Raw genomic sequence first — 16,829 nt, 5'->3', positions numbered from 1 at the left:
TGCTGCATATGAATCAGCTGCCATGCTATTTGGACTTAAGCTGCTACAAAAACATAAATAAAACCATGGGAAACAATGAAGTTACAAGTTGAAAACATAGTAAGTAAAACTATATTTCTATTATGTAATAAATCCTGATTTAATCATCCTACACAGATGTTTCGCCACTATTGTTATGAATTGCAGTAACTAACTGGTGGGACACCTCTGCCATTTGTCTGACTCCTCCACCTATAAACTCTGCCAGAGTGATCCCATTCCAAAACAACCTATAATTCCTGCTTAAAGACTTAGGCCCTTTCCAAAACCTTTCCTCTAAGTCCATTTCCCTTTGTACTCTGCACATGCTCCTCAAAATACACAAAATCAACAATCCTGAATGCCCCATTGTGGCTGGTTATCACGCACCCTTACAATGATAAAGGCCTTCAGCCAATTGCCCAAAACCTAGGCTCCCACAGGCAAGACGCCAACCAATTCCTTCACAAACTCTCCATCACCCACACCCCTTTACCTCCTGGATCGCTACTTGTCACTGTTGATGCCACCTCCCTATACACCAACATAGCTGATGCCCATGGTCATACCACTATTGACAACTACCTATGTGAATGTCCTTCAGACTCCAAACCCACTACCTTATTCCTCACACACCTTATTATCTTCATCCTAACTCACAACTACTTCTCCTTTGAAAGAAATGTATACAAACAAATCCACAGCACAGCCATGAGCACCTGCAGGGAACTCTCCTATGCCAACCTGTTTATGGGCCATAGAGAAAACCTTCCTAGCCTCCCAAATAGCCAAACCCCTGGTCTCGTTCAGGTTCACTGATGATATCTTCATGATCTTGACTCACGGCCAAGACACCTTATCTTCATTCCTTCACAACCTCAACACCACCTCTCCCATCTGCTTCACCCGGTCCTCCTCAATCCAGTATGCCACCTACCTGGACATTGACATCGTCCTCCCCGATCGCTCCATCAGCAACTGTCCACATCAAACCCACCCATCCACCAACGGTACCTGCATTTCAATAGTTGTCATCTCTTTCACACCAAAAAGTTACTCCCACACAGCCTGGTTGCCTGGGGATGTCATACCTGCAGTGATAAAGACTCCCTTATCTGGTATACTGAGGTCTCACTAAGGCCTTCACAAGCAGGAATCCTCCCACCACCCTCAAGTTTGGTATGAATACCAACTTGCTGTCCACAAGGATGAATGGCCACTGTCGAACTGCAGCCAAGAGCACAGTAGACCACCCTGTGGCACATCATGCAGCTGAATATAACAGGCTTGATTGAAATGGCTGCTTCATTACCCAAGCCATCTGGATCCTCTCCTCCACCACCAGCTTTCCTGAACCGCGCAGATAGGGGTTATCCTTACAGCACATTCCTGTAATTATCCCAGCCTCAACCTATGGTAACATACAGTCCTAACACCCTCCACCCAACAGTTTCCACTCCTTCTGTCCTGTCACTTCCTCCCCATTCTCATCTCCTACCATCTGTTTGCTGCCCTCTGCCGACACACCTGCCCATCTTTCCCGCTCTTTTACTTTTTCACTCCATTTTCCCCTCCTGCCTGCCCCACAACTTCCTGACACTCCACCTGTTGGCACTTTAGCCCATACACAGTCTCTCCAACTGTACACTGCCATCCCTTCCTTTTCCCCACCTGCTCCAGATTGCTGCTTCCATCCCATGTGATAGTTACATTCTGGCTTGAGCTGCCATAGTTGGTCGTCATGTGTGCTTGCTTGTGTGAATGAATGGTGTGTGTTTTTCTTTTTCTGATGAAGGTTGCAGCTGAAAGATTATGTGTAAGTGTGTTTTAATTGTGCCTATCTGCAACTTCAAGTGTCATCTTTATGGTAAGTAGCAATCTATCTTTTTCTACATTGCTGATATTCCTACCTCGAGTTTCCATTGTTTGATTTCAACTAAGTATCAGTTAGACATGGACTTTTGCTTTACTAAAATGTTAAACCCTTGGTATATTTGCATAACATTATGAGTTGTAATTAAGGACAGTCTCTGAACGCTTGCAGTAATGGTTTTCATTTCATATAACATTTTCTTCAAATTCATGGTGCATTGAAATACACATAGTACATACTGAAATGATTGAAGCGGTTCAGTTGTAATGTCTTCTGTTTTTTGCTATGGTCTACAGTCCAAATACTGGTTTGATACAGCTGCCACATTGTGCAGTTCTCTACAGCTGTGCCATGCACTTCACCACGGTTTGTAGAATATAAATATAGATGGAGAAATACTACAGTGTACATCCATTTGAACCAGTCTACTGTATTTGAGCCTTGGTCTCCCTCTACAAAATTGCCCACCCCCCCCCCCCCTCCCCAACACAAACCTCCCTGCATTACCAAACCACTGAGTCCATGATGCATGAGGTTATTTCCTAACGAACAGTGCTTCCTTTAGCAAGGTTGTGCCAAAAACTTATTCTTTTCTAGCAGTTCAGTTCCGTATGTCATCATTATTTAATCTATCCATCTAATCTTCAGCCATCTACTGCAGCACAACATTTCAAAACTTCAATTTTCTTCTTGTCTGAACTGTTTATCATTCGTGTTTCACTTCCACATAAGGTTCTAGACAAATAAAATTGGAAAAAATTCACTAATACTTATATTTATAGTTAATGTTAACAAATTTATCATTTTCAGGAATGCTTTTCTTGCTACTGCCAGTCTGCATTTCACATCCTCCACAGTTCAACCATAATTATTTCTTTTTCTGCTCACATAGCAAAACTCCTTCACTACTTTCAGTATCTCACCTTCTAATCCAATTTCTTCAGCATCATCTGATTTAATTCGACTACATTCCTTTACATTTGTTTTACTTTTGTTGATATCCACCTTACAACCTCTTTTTGAGACCTCCTTCATTCTACTCAGCTGCTCTTCCAAATCATTTGTCATCTATGAGAAAACTACAATATTATCAGCAAACACCAACATTTTCATTTCTTCTCCCTGAACTTTAACTCTGTTAACAAATTTATCCTTAGTTCCCTTCACATATTACTCAATGTTCAAATTTAATAACATTCAAGAATAGGTTGCAACCTTATCTCACTCCCTTCTCAGCTGCTGCTGCTTTTTCAAGTCCTTTGACTCTTATGATGCAGTCTTATTTCTACAGAAGCTTTGAATAAACTTTCACTCCCTGTATTTTATCCTCATTATCTTCAGAATTTCAATGAGTGTAGTCTGGGCAACACCAAAAGCTCTCTCTAATTCTAGAAATGGTATAAACATAGGTTTTTCTTTCTTTTATTTGTCATCTAAGATGTCACAGTGTCAGTAACACTTTAAGAGTTCCTACATTTTTCTAGAACCCAAACTGATTTTTCCTAAGTTTAACCGCTACCACCTTTTTCATTCTTCTTTAAACAGTTCCTATCGATATTCTTCAGCCATGGCAAATCAAATTGAACTGATAGTTCAGTAATAATCAAACTTGTCAGCATCTCTTACTTTCAGAATTGGAATTATTATATTCTTCTTGAAGTCTGAAGATATTTCAGTTGTCTCTCCTGTCTTCCACACTAGGTGGAGTGTTTTGCAATTGTCGACTCTTTCAAGGATCTCGATTCTGAAGGAATGTCATCCAATCCAGTTATCTCAATTTGACTTAGTGTACTGAGATGGAATGCCTTATTCTTTTCCTGGAGTGGCTGCTGTATTGAATGTTTATGATAATTTAAAACTCTTAGTTACACGATGACTGGAACCAAGACATCTGCATCACACATACTGACATAATACCAGGGCCCATAGTGGTGACTATTACGATTCATTCATGGGGCATGTAGACCACACTTTCACATTTTCTTCCAAAGCCAGAACTGGCTGTAAAGAAATTTAGAAGTGTAATCTGTGGCTGTAACAGATTGAAAACTGCCAGTAGTACTATGGAGGATGGGTCAAGTTCATGCTCAAGTTAATTTTTGGCTTTTATCAGTCCCCCCGACTAGTCTGATGCAGCCCACCACATATTCCTCTGGTGACATCTTCGGCTCAACATCTCACTTGAACCCAACATCCTAAACTATTTGTTGGGTATATTCTAATCTCTGTCTTCCCCTACATCTTTTAATCTTTACAGCTCACTCAAGTACTATGGAAATTAACACTGTGTTTCTGGGTTATATGTCAAGTATTGTTTCCATTTCAAGGAATATATTTTGATGACTGACCTGGACATCTTCTTCAGCTGCTATGGATTTTGATGTTATGAGTGCTTGCTGTCTAACTCCAAACAAACTCTAAAGTATTGTTGGTCTCACAGCAATATTTAGAGCCACATCCAATTCCCAATGTCCACTATGCCCTTTGCTTCTCTTTCATTTTTCAGAGCCTGCACTGATATTCCATGAAGGTGGAATTCTGTCAGTGCTTTCCTGTCTTGGTAGATGTGATGGCTTCTGAGATCTTCATAAATTTAATGCTAGACCCCAAGCCTTGTTGAAATCAAATCCTCTAACCCTGTTTATTAAGGTTTCTGACTTCTATATTTCAATAGACTCCTTAATTGTGCTGTCCCAGAAACTTTGTGTTTGTGTCATAATATTGGCCTCGTTTTATTTAATTTCATGATTAGATTCAAGGCTGAGCTTTCCAACAACTGATTTGCTTAAATGTTTTAATCGGGCATGAAACTGCTATTCCCTGCATCTCCTGTTGACTGTTGTGATAGTCTGCCCCACATAACATATACCACATTTATATGGAATGCAACACACACCCAACCTTTGGAGACCTAAACAGCCTGCAACACTACACAGGAGACTTTTTATCTTATTTGAAGGAAGTAAAATACATTGGATGCCGTGTTTCCATAGGAGTCTACTGAAAATGAAATGTCATGTGGCTAGGGCCTCCCGTCGGGTAGACCGTTTGCCTGGTGCAGGTCTTTCGTCTACTGATCTTTCGGATATTGGGCAAGTATAAGGTAGATAAGTGATTTTTGGCTTCTCTTGCTCAGCCTCAGTCTCAAACTCTTGCTCAGCCTCAGTCTCAAACTCTTTCTCGGGCATTCTTGATACTGGATGCAATGTTCACTCAATTTGATGATCTGAGTACCTATTCCTGCAGAACACTATTCATAGGTTTTGTAATTCTTTGGTGAGGTTCTCCTTGTCTGAAAGTGTTCAAGATCTATGGACCAGTCCTTAACACTGAATTTCTTTGTGACAGATGGTGATGGCTCAAGGTGTGGAGATAGTAGTCAATATGCACAAGCTTTCTATATCCACTGTGACCCCAGGATCCACCCATTCTTCTCTTAACTAATTTGTTGAGGAAAGGTCCTCCATGAATTTTATATTACTTTGGACATAAGTTTAAATGTTCTAAGAACTCTTCAAGTTTTTTTGTTCCTTGTGAGCAAACCACAAATGTGTTGTCCACAGGCTGATTTCAACTTTAAGAATTCTAGTGCCTTTTCTTCAAAGTATTTCACGAATAGGTTGGCTGCGAAAGGCAATAAGTGACTACCTGTCACAAAGACATTGGTTTGTTCATAATATTTTCCATTGAACAGAAAATAAGATGAGTCAGAAAGTTCATAAAAAAACTCTGTAAAACAATGATCAAACTTCTCTGTGATTATGCCAAGGAATTGGAACATGGGTCTCTATTGAATGGGTAACCAACATAAAAATAAAAGGTTATCTCCAAGCTGCAATTGATTGAGGTCTCTGAACACCAAGAGTGGCACATCTTACTTGTGGCTGACTATCAGAACAGTTGAGAACAGATGCAAGAAACATCAGTGAAATACCCAACTAAAGCAACCAAGCAAATCAGCTGCCACCAAGTATTGCTTGGAATATAATCATGGAATGAAATGTGACGAGACCAGTACTTTAGTGCAAACACCAAGTTTCTGGGACAGCATAATTAAAAAGTCTGTCAAAATAAAGATAAAAAAATCTGATGAACAGGTATGCAGGTTTCAATTTAAACAAGGCTAGTGGCCCAGCACTCAATTTATTAAGATCTCTCCAGCCATCACATCCAGCTGGGCTGGAAAATTCTGAGAGAATTTGTGTTTCCTGGAGTATTAGTAAGGGTTCTGAAAAACAAGAGCATCAAAGAGTGTAGTGGGTATCAGGAATTGAACTGAGCTATAAATATCAATGCAAGACCAACAATATGCCACAGTCTTGTAGGAGTCCAGGGCAGAGTACGCACAATAGCGTAACTCATACCACCTGAAGAAGATGACTGGATTATCTGTCGAAATACTGTGCATAAAATGGAACAATAACTTTCGCAGAACACCTGAGAGCACACTATTAATCTGTCACTATGAAAAAATCTGGAAGTTTACACCATGGAAATTATTTTTTGACTTCTCAGCATGTGCCCTGTCTTACTGTCCCCCCTCTTGTCAAAATTTTCCACATATTTCTCTCCTCTGTGGAGAACTCTCTCAGTTCTTACATTATCAGCCTACATAATTTTCAACAACCTCCTACAGCATGATATTTCCAACACCTCAAGTTTCTTCTATTCCAGTTTTCCAACAGTCCAGGATTCGCTTCCATGAAATGTTATACTATAAATGTATATTCCCAGAAATTCCTTCCTCCAGCACTGATGTTTGATACTGGCAGACTTCTTTTGGCCATGAGACCTTGTTATCTTGTTTGCTTTATGTCCTCACTGCTTTGTCCTTCACGTGTTATTTTGCTTCCAAGATAGCAGGATTGTTTCACATCGTCTACTTTGTGGTTCCCAACTCTGATTTTGGCTACTACTCATTACTTTTTTCATTCTTTGGTTTACTCTCAATCCTTAGTGTGTGTGCTCAATTAGACTGTTCACTTCAGTCAATAGGTCGTGCAATTATTTTTCACTTTTACTAAGGATGGCAATCTTAATGATATTACACAGGAAGTTTGAATAAAAACTCCTTCAGTAACAATTTTTTTTTTTTTTTTTATTAAATGACATGATACATTGCAAACCATGGGGGGGTCCATCTTCAGGTGCAAATCGTCTAATATACAATTTACATTTGCTCTTGAATGAGGTGGAACACCCTGGGGGGGGGGGGGGGGGGGGGGTCCATCTTCAGGTGCAAATCGTCTAATATACAATTTACATTTGCTCTTGAATGAGGTGGAACACATGTTCCAGTTACGAAAAAGGTGTTAAGTTTTGTATTTCATGAATCAAGTGCAGAAAATATTTGAGGAACAGTGGAAAAAAAGTGAAAAACTTATTGAACAAACTAAGAAGAACATTTTTAACCTTTTGAGGCCAACATACATTGGTTCATAAATTTTGTCATTTATGTTAAATGAACAGACAGATTTCCTAGCCATAGTTACTTCAGTAATTTTAAAGAATTATTTTAAAATTATTCCTTGCATATGTCAACTTGTTAATACTCAATTTTCTGACACTACATGATAAATATCATCTTTGATTCTATCAGGTTAAATTACATCTGTGAAGTGTTTTCAGAATGTGTAAACAAATGTGTGCCTGAGTGACATAACATGTGATGACAGAATGAATAAATCACTGTATATTGACCTCAAAAGTTTAAAGTTTTCTTCCTTATGTATTTGGTAAGGTTTTGTTTTTCTTCCCCACTGTTTCTAAAGTATTTTCTGCACTTGATTCATGAAATACAAAACCTAACATCTAACTTTCTCGTAACACGAATATGCATATCACCTCACCCAAGAACAAATGTCAATTATGTATTAGATGATCTGCACCTGAAGATGGCATTTTATACAAACTTCTTGTTTATTGAATACAGTCACTTTCACAGCTGCAAAATATGGATGACATTAATCTTAGTGATATTATTTCACTCTAAATTTTCATCTCAATTCTGAACCTTTCTTTTATTCCCATCACTGTGTCTTTGACATTTTAGATGGAAGATCAGGGGAGTTAGACTATATCAATGTCCAATACTGTTTCTAATTGAAGCACATTGTTCCTGGTTATTGGATATATGATATATTGCCTATAACTTCCATTTATGTTTTCCTGAGAATTTCAAACACCTTGCACAATTTTGCACTATTGTATGTTTTTTAAAGTTTGGTAAGTTCTATGAAAAACTCTTGATTTTTCTTAATTCTTGCTTCCATTGTCATGTGAAATTTGAGAACTGCCTTTCTGGTGCCTTTACTTTTTTTAAAAGCCATGCTGGTCATAATCTAACAAGTACTCAATTTTCTTTTCCATTCTTCTGTATATTATTCTAGTCAGCAACTTGGATACATAAGCTACAAAATTGATTATGCAATGTTAGCATGCTTATCTGCTCTTGCTACCATTGGGAATTGTATGGATATATTTTTTTGGTCTTCTGATATGTTTCCAGACCAAAAGGAAAATAAACGTATAGTAAATGAACACATACAGTGACTGAAATAATTCTGTGGTTGGCAAGTGGGAACAGTGGAATGAGGTGTTGTCAGATGACAAACAGTATGTTAATACTGCCACATATTCAAGTTGGCATTTATCTCAATAGAAGAGGCAACTCTGTGAGTACCTACACTCTCAAGGATGATTTATTATTCCAGGGTTCTATTTGTTGTAGCTTAAATACTGATATTTCTGTAAGAAACTGGTTTCTCTACTTTTACAAATAAAACTGTGGTAGTTTAATCCATTTAATCTTATTCTGTAAGTGTTCACTATACATAAATCTATAAAGACAATTTTTAAAAAATAATCTCAGACAAGGGAAACAAGTAAGAGATAACTGCATTAATTTCCCATGGCACTAGTAGCACCATAACTGTCTCTACATGTGCATGCATGGCAGCCACCTATGAACCTAAGAATACAGTATGTAAAACCTTTGCCCACCGTGTGACGGAGTTGACTTTTGCTAAGAATTGTTGCTCCCTGTATGGAGGGAACAGAAGAAATATTTTGTATTAATTCAGAAATCACATTAATGAATCATAATGTCAATATTTTCTTTAATTTATATATTATGCAACTTATAAGTTAAGAATCAGGGTTTTTAATTTCTGGTTAGTGTCACAATAATTACCATGATTCCATATTAATGACTCATGTATTATAAATCATATGACATGATTTAAAACTTAGTCAATACTTTAAAATCACTTTAGTTTAATGTCAAAAATTGCTTTTATGCATTTATGTCAAAAGATTTCAAGACCTCCAAATATCAGCAATATACGACAAATAAAACAAAATCTCTCAATCTTTATCACAGCTTTCTTTGAAACTGATGACCCCTCTTCCACTCCCCTCTAACTTCCATGTACCAACATGCACAACAATGGCACTGTTGCACATGCAGGTCTATGAAACACATATGTGTTGATTCCATATATAATTGGGCATACACACAAATTTATATTCTGTTAAAATGATTATACTTACTCTCATCTGATTTTTCAGTGAAGCAAGATCTGCACCCTCCTCAGGTACAGGGACATTGTAAAATTCTCCTTCTTCTTGTGTCAGGAGTTTGTACCACCCCTCAACTGGTGCTTTAATGAGCTCAGAGATGCCAAATGACAGGGAGCCCATAAAATCATTACGTGAAGTTCGATCCCAGTCCCACACTTCTATCAGAAGCCGCCTATCCTTGTCTTCTGGCTTCAGTTCACTGAGAAAGAAAAGTAATTAGACTATTAATAGATGAAGCTTCTGGTTAAAGAAAAACTAAGCCCTATGCCACAATTTGAACAAATATAATTTACCCTTTTTGAAATGGAATGGAAACTGCACATTAAAGTTGCAGATAATTTGTTGTATTAATTCATAAGACTTTAAACAGTCTGTAGCAGCTACATGAGAGATGATGTGGACTAGTGGTGAAACTGCGCACAGTGGATATAAATGCTTCATTCAGGCCCTTGCTACACAGATCTTGAGGTCCAGGGTGACATTTCACCAAGAAGATTTTTTTTGTTATGATCTGTGGTCCTAATAGTATTTGATACAACTCTCCATTCTTCTCTGCCTTGGGTATGTTTTATCATACTGTGTAGGTATGAACCATTTGAGTCTACTGACTGTATTTTTAGCCTTGGTCTTAATGTAGAATTTTCACACACTTTCCCTCATTGCCAAACGAACTACTCCTTGATGCCTTGGGATTTTTTTCTATCAGTGTATCCCTTCTTTTAATCAAATTATCCATAAAGCATTTTCTACCAGACTCAATGCAGTATTTATTACTTATTCAAACCACCCATCTAGTTGCAGTATTTATTACATACCTAAACCACCCATTTAGTTATCAGAATTCTTCTGTAAAACAATATTTGAAAAGTTCCTTTTGTCTGCAGCATTTGTCATCCATGCTTCCATTCCACACAAGGTTACTCTTCAGAAAAATGCTTCCCAAAAAGCCTCCCTAACATTCAAATTTATATTTAATTAACAAATTTCTCTTCTTTGACAATACTTTTCTCATCTGAAAAAAATCAACAGCCAAATTTACCAGTTTTTCTTGTTTAATATTCCACAATGAAAGTTGTTTTGCAAATTGGAGCTCTTTCCAGAAGTACTAATGATGCATGAAAATAATTATCCAGCAATACAAAAGTAAAATTCCAAGCCAGACAGATTGTACCTCTTAAAACTGAAACATTAATTTTTAAAATGTTCTCCACAGTTCAGGCCAAAATCTTCCAGATTCAGTATTCCTTTGGATCACAATCACAACCCTAAAAACTTCATCTTAATCTAGGATATGTTAGCATTCAAGAGAGTTACACTTGGTGTACTAATTAAAAACTGAACAAATTTCAATTTGGAATTGTCTTCCTAATGTTACACAGTTGCTGTCTGAATGAAGTAGATACAAGCAGCCAAACAAAATTATTATGATAACGCAATAAATAGTTCCTGTAGTGACAATAAATGACGGCTCACACACTGAATGTTCTCTTGTTGATTGGGATCAACCGTTCACCATACTGCAGCAAAATATAAAACTGTATACTACACTGCAGCAAAATATAAGGCTTTGAAGAACTCTAAGGAAGGCTGCATAGACTCAAAGAACTGACACAATACCAGTGTTATTTTATCTGCTTCCTATTCCATTAATGAACTGCATATGGCAAAAATTATTTTCAGCATGACTGTGTGCCAGCAAAGATCATATTTTATCATCATGGACACTGAGACCTATTTTGAAGGATGAAATATCTTTGTTAAACCATTTCAGAATGTGCCCTCTCACAATTTTAATGTTAAGTCTCTATATGAGACACATTTCCATAGTGCTTCCCATTGGAGGACACTTTTACCTTAATGATATGAACCCATAATGAACTGTACCACTTTTATTTGAATTCTCCACATCTGTCCCATTAATACAACCTTGTAATGTTCCCATACTAAAGAATAGTACAAAAATATTTTCAAATTAATTTGTGGTGTGGATGTAAAATAAATCATTCCACATCATTAAGGTTTTTCTGTCAATTGATCCATGGGACTTCAAACTAATTAAGTAACTATGCCTATACTATTGGCTGCTACAGCACTTAAATTCCCACTCCCTTATCTGTAATGGTGTCTATCCCTCTCCATTATTAATACTGACCAACTATCCATCTCTCTGGGGACTACCGTATTTAGTTGAATCTAAGCAGCACTTTTTTTCCGGTTTTTGTAATCCAAAAAACCACCTGCGGCTTACAATCGAGTGCAAAGCAAACGGAAGTTCTGAAAAATGTTGGTGGGTGCAGCCACAACTTCTGCCGTCGCGTATATGTAGCGCTACACAAGCAATGCTTTGTAGGCACAAAGATAAGTAATGGCACCAAAACCTCTACATCAGTAAAAAAAAAAAAAGGGTGGAAGACTAGCTTTTTTCCTCTGCCCCGACTTTCGACCACTGCATTTTGGTACATTATCCAACGAAGTAAATACAAATTCCGTATTGTTCATCTTCAAATGTAGCAGCATTTCAATGTACTACGAAAATCCAACTGGCAAGACTGTTTGGGATGTTTGTCAATATGGCCAACTCTGCTTTCTGAATTTTTTCCTACCTGCGAGAAGAGATGGTTGCTAATAGGAACTTTTATGAATTGTGAATCACATGCAGTATTCTCTTCACCATAAGAATAATACAAATCTAAACATTTTGCCATGTATTGTTTCATGTTTGCTGCTATCTCATTTAAATCCTGTCTGCCTAATAAACTACGAAACTAGAGTGAGACAACAGCAAACGCGGAAGAATATACATATAATGTCATGTTTATATTCGTATTATTCTTATGCCTAATAGTGATACAGTCAGAAATGAAGCACGGCAACTGACTAGATTTTTAAATCTAAGATGACTCTAGTTCATTACATTCTGCACAGAAATTAAAGAGGCGCCTGCAAAGATTTTGAAACGGAGAAAAATTTTCGCTAAACTTTCGTTCAGAACATCATCTATCATACGCAGTCTATTATTTGGTTCTTGTTGATCATTATCAAAGACAGCAGTAGTTTTTGTTTTGTTCCCCCCCCCCCCCCCCCCCCCCCCCCCCCCGGCGGGGGAGGGGTGGGGTTTAAGGGCACTCAACTACTGAGGTCATTAGCGCCCAGTCACAATTGTTAGAGCACATAGAATCTAGTAAAACTCAAGGGGAGGGGACACCAGAAAGTTCTTACAAAGATGCAGATAAAATAAGTGAAAGAGTTGGATGTCTTTGGACAAGCTAATCAAAGTAATGAAACGAAGAACACGAGCAGCTGCTTGAGCGTCATCAGCTAAAATATCCTGTAAAGTAGATGGCAGAGACAGGACAACACGAGATTGACTAAAACGGGGACACGACAATAAAACATGGTGCACTGTTAATGCATGACCACAAGGGCACTGCAGGGCTGGGTCACCCGAGAGCAGGTAGCGGTGGCTAAACCGGCAATGCCCAATCCGCAACCTGGTCAGAAGGACCTCTTCTTGCCGAGATGGTCGGGAGGAGGTTGTCCAAGCAGTTGGGAACCTTCTTACTGCCCGGAGCTTGTTTCCTTGAAGTGATGACCAAGCATCCCACCACAACAACACAAGCCTCTTACAAACAACCCCATGAACGTCAGATGACGGGACACAATGGGAGGCTGGCAGAGGCAGGAGGACTGCAGCCTTGGCTGCAGCATCAGCAGCCTCATTCCCAGGCACTCCTACATGGCCGGGAACCCAAAGAAAGCTGACAGGAGAGCCATCATCAGCAAAAGAATGCTGGATCCGTTGCACCAAGGGATGGACCGGATATGGAGCTCCAAGGCTCTGAAGAGCACTGAGTGAATCAGAGCAGAGTACATACGATGAATGGCAGTGGCGGCTGGCATACTGAACAGTCTGATGCAGAGCAAAAACCTCGGCCGTAAAGCTGGAACACTGGTCGAGGAGCCGGTATTTAAAGGTGACGGGCCCGACGACAAAGGCACAGCCGACACCATTGTCAGGTTTGGAGCCATCAGTGTAAATAAAGGTGTGACTGGCAAGTCGTGCACGAAGTTCGACAAACCGTGAGCAATACACCGCAGCTGGAGTACCCTCCTTCGGGAGCGAGCTGAGGTCGAGATAAATATGAACCGGAGCCTGGAGCCAAGGTGGTGTCGGGCTCGCACCCTCTCTGAAGGTGGTAGGGAGGGCAAAATCCAATTGTCGAAGCAGGCGACGAAAGTGGACTCCAGGGGGCAGCAGGGCAGACACATACAACCCATACTGACGGTTGAGAGAATCGGCGAAGAAAGACTGATAAGTGGGGTGGTCGGGCATTGACAACAGCCGGCAGGCATACCGACAAAGCAGTACGTCGCGCCGGTAGGTCAATGGTAATTTGGCAGCTTCAGCATAAAGACTCTCAACGGGACTAGTGTAGAATGCTCCGGTCGCAAGACGTAACCCCCTATGGTGGATGGAGTTGAGACGGCGTAGGAGGGATGGCCGAGCAGGCTCCCATAATCCAGCTTTGATCGGACTATGGACCGATACAAGCGAAGCAGGGCAGCGCAATCCGCTCCCCAAGATGAACCACTAAGAACTCTGAGGACATTAAGGGAACGCGTACAACGGGCAGCCAAATAAGAGACATGCGGAGACCAACAAAGTTTCCTGTCCAGTGTGAGCCCTAGAAACTTAGTTGTTTGCACGAATGGGAGAACAACGGGACCAAGATGTAAGGATGGCGGAAGGAATGCTTTATATCGCCAAAAGTTGATGCAAACCGTCTTCTCTTCAGAGAACCGGAAGCCATTTGCCACACTCCACAAGTATAGGCTGTCTAGACAACGCTGAAGGCAGTGCTCCAGGAGGCATGTTCTCTGGGCACTGCAGTAGATCGCGAAGTCATCGACAAAAAGAGAGCCGGAGACATTAGGTGGAATGCAATCCATAATTAGATTGATCACTATGGCAAAAAGGGCTACGTTCAAGACGGAGCCCTGAGGCACTCCGTTCTCCTGGAGGAAGACATCGGACAATACAGAACCCACACGTACCCAAAACTTTCGATCCATTAAAAAGTAATCAATAAAAAGGGGCAGGCGACCGCGTAGACCCCACCGGTGCATAGTGCGGAGGATATCTCCTCTCCAACAGGTATCATAAGCCTTCTCCAAATCGAAGAACACGGCTACCGTTTGGCACTTTCGCAAAAAGTTGGTCATGATGAATGTCGACAAGGTCACAAGATGGTCAACAGCGGAGTGGAGGCGACGAAAGCTGCACTGAACGGAGAAAGGTGTGCCAGCATCTGAACGTGAATGGCATCTGGCCCCAGAGCAGAGGACCGGGACAGTGCAAGTGCACGTTCGAGTTCCCGCATAGTAAAGGGGGCATTATAATTTTCCAGATTCAGCGAGTGGAACGAAGGTCGCCGAGCCTCTTCTGCCTCTTTCCTGGGAAGGAAGGCATGGTGGTAATGGGCAGAGCTTGAAACCTCCGCGAAAAAGCGGCCGAAGGCGTTGGAGACATCCACAGGATCAACAAGGACCTCATTACCTGAGGTCAGGCCAGGTACCGAGGAGTGGGCCTTAATGCCCGACAGCCGGCGCAGGCCACCCCAGACGACAGAAGAGGGAGTAAAACTGTTAAAGGAGCTGGTGAAAGAGGCCCAACAAGCTTTTTTGCTGTCTTTTCATGACTCTGCGGCAGTGCACTCGGATTCGTTTGTATCCAATACAATTCGCCAACGTAGGATGGCGGCGAAAGGTGCATAAAGCACGTCGTCGAGCACGGATAGCGTCTCTACAAGCCTCATTCCACCAGGGGACGGAAACGCGACGTGAAGAAGAGGTAGTACACGGAATGGAACGTTCGGCAGCATTGATGATAACAGCCATGAGATATTCGACCTGATTGCCACAACTGAGAAAATCGTGGTCCGGAAAGGTCGCCAGGGAGGAGTAAAGTCCCCAGTCAGCTTTCGGTATGTTCCAGCTCGAAGGACATGGGGATGGGGTGTGGTGCAAGAGACGAACGACACAGGGGAAGTGGTCGCTCAAACAGGCGTCAGAAAGGACATACCACTCGAACCTATGGGCAAGAGTGGTAGAACAGATCGAGAGGTCCAAGTGGGAGTAGGTATGAGTAGAGTCCGAGAGGAAGGTCGGGGGGGCCAGTATTGAGGCAGACAAGATTGAGATGGTTGAAGACATCTGCCAAGAGGGAGCCTCTCTGACAGGATGCAGGAGAGCCACAAAGGGGATGATGGGCATTGAAGTCGCCAAACAATAAAAACGGCAGAGGCAGCTGAACAATCAGGTGCATCAAGTCGGCACGACTAACTGCGGATGACGATGGAGTGTAGACGGTACAAACAGAAAAAGTAAAGGCAGAAAGAGTAATACGGACAGCTATGGCTTGGAGTGGGGTGGTCAATGGGATGGGATGGTAATAGACATCGTCCCGAACGAGCAACATGACCCCACCATGAGCTGGAATACCGTCCGCAGGGGTGAGGTCAGACCGCTCCGAGGTATAGTGGGTAAAGGCAATACGGTCAGTCGGGTGCAACTTGGTTTCCTGGAGACCAAGGACAAGTGGACAGTGCAGGTGGAGGAGCAGTTGTAATTCCTCCCGATTAGATCGAATACCTCTTATGTTCCAATGTAACAAGGCCATCGCAAGTCAGAAAAAAGGGGGAACGAAACGGGGGAAGAGCTGGTCACCTCAACGGCCGCGGAGGGCCAGGTTTCGAGGGAACAACGCTACAACCGGAGGGAGGTGGATCCTGTTCCGCCGAGTCATCGCCAGCTGCAGCCGCTTTCCCGGGTTGCGTAGGAGGGGCAGCATCGTCCGCTGACGAGAGGCTAGCTGAGCGCCTGGCAGCAGAGCGTCCGGCGAAACAGGACGGCCAGGAGCAGCGACTCACGGATGGAGCGTCAGACGAAATGTGCCGGGGTGGAGAGGGGGATAAAGACTTCATCTTAGAGGCCTTCTTGGAAGTCCGATGAGGCACGAGGATGGTGGGCTGGACCCGAAGAAGGTCCTCACACGCGGGGTCCGTTTTGGAATGCCGGACCTCGGAAGTCGGGGTCCGGAACGTTTCCCCGATGGATGCCTGAGAAGAGGATCGCTTCTCAGGCGGCGGAGGGGAAGGAGTAGGAAGGGTGGCCCCTGGGGCAGAGGGGGCAGGGGCCGCGAGGGAGGAGGATTTGGAAGGGAGGGATTTGGGAGGCGGAGGCATAGACCCCGGATGGGGTGAGGAGGTGGAGGGTGGACAGGATAGGGGCGAGGATACTGTGGAAGGAGTGGACACAACTGAGGCAAACGAAGTTGTCAACGTCACGGGATGGAGGT

At 41.7% G+C, this 16,829-nt stretch overlaps 1 protein-coding gene across 2 annotated transcripts in view; it reads right to left on the bottom strand.

Moving 5' to 3' along the window:
• Positions 1–16,829, bottom strand: part of LOC126417407 (protein kinase C, brain isozyme-like) — a 181,469-nt gene that overhangs the window by 49,741 nt on the left and 114,899 nt on the right. For both annotated transcript variants that reach the window (XM_050085115.1, XM_050085116.1), the window contains exon 6: positions 9,443–9,671. In XM_050085115.1, coding sequence (XP_049941072.1) covers positions 9,443–9,671 — 229 coding nt within the window. The remainder of the gene's footprint in view (positions 1–9,442; positions 9,672–16,829) is intronic.

The sequence above is a fragment of the Schistocerca serialis genome, chromosome 1 (genome assembly GCF_023864345.2).
Source record: "Schistocerca serialis cubense isolate TAMUIC-IGC-003099 chromosome 1, iqSchSeri2.2, whole genome shotgun sequence".
Lineage (NCBI taxonomy): Eukaryota > Metazoa > Arthropoda > Insecta > Orthoptera > Acrididae > Schistocerca > Schistocerca serialis.
This window is presented reverse-complemented; position numbering and strand designations above follow the sequence as displayed.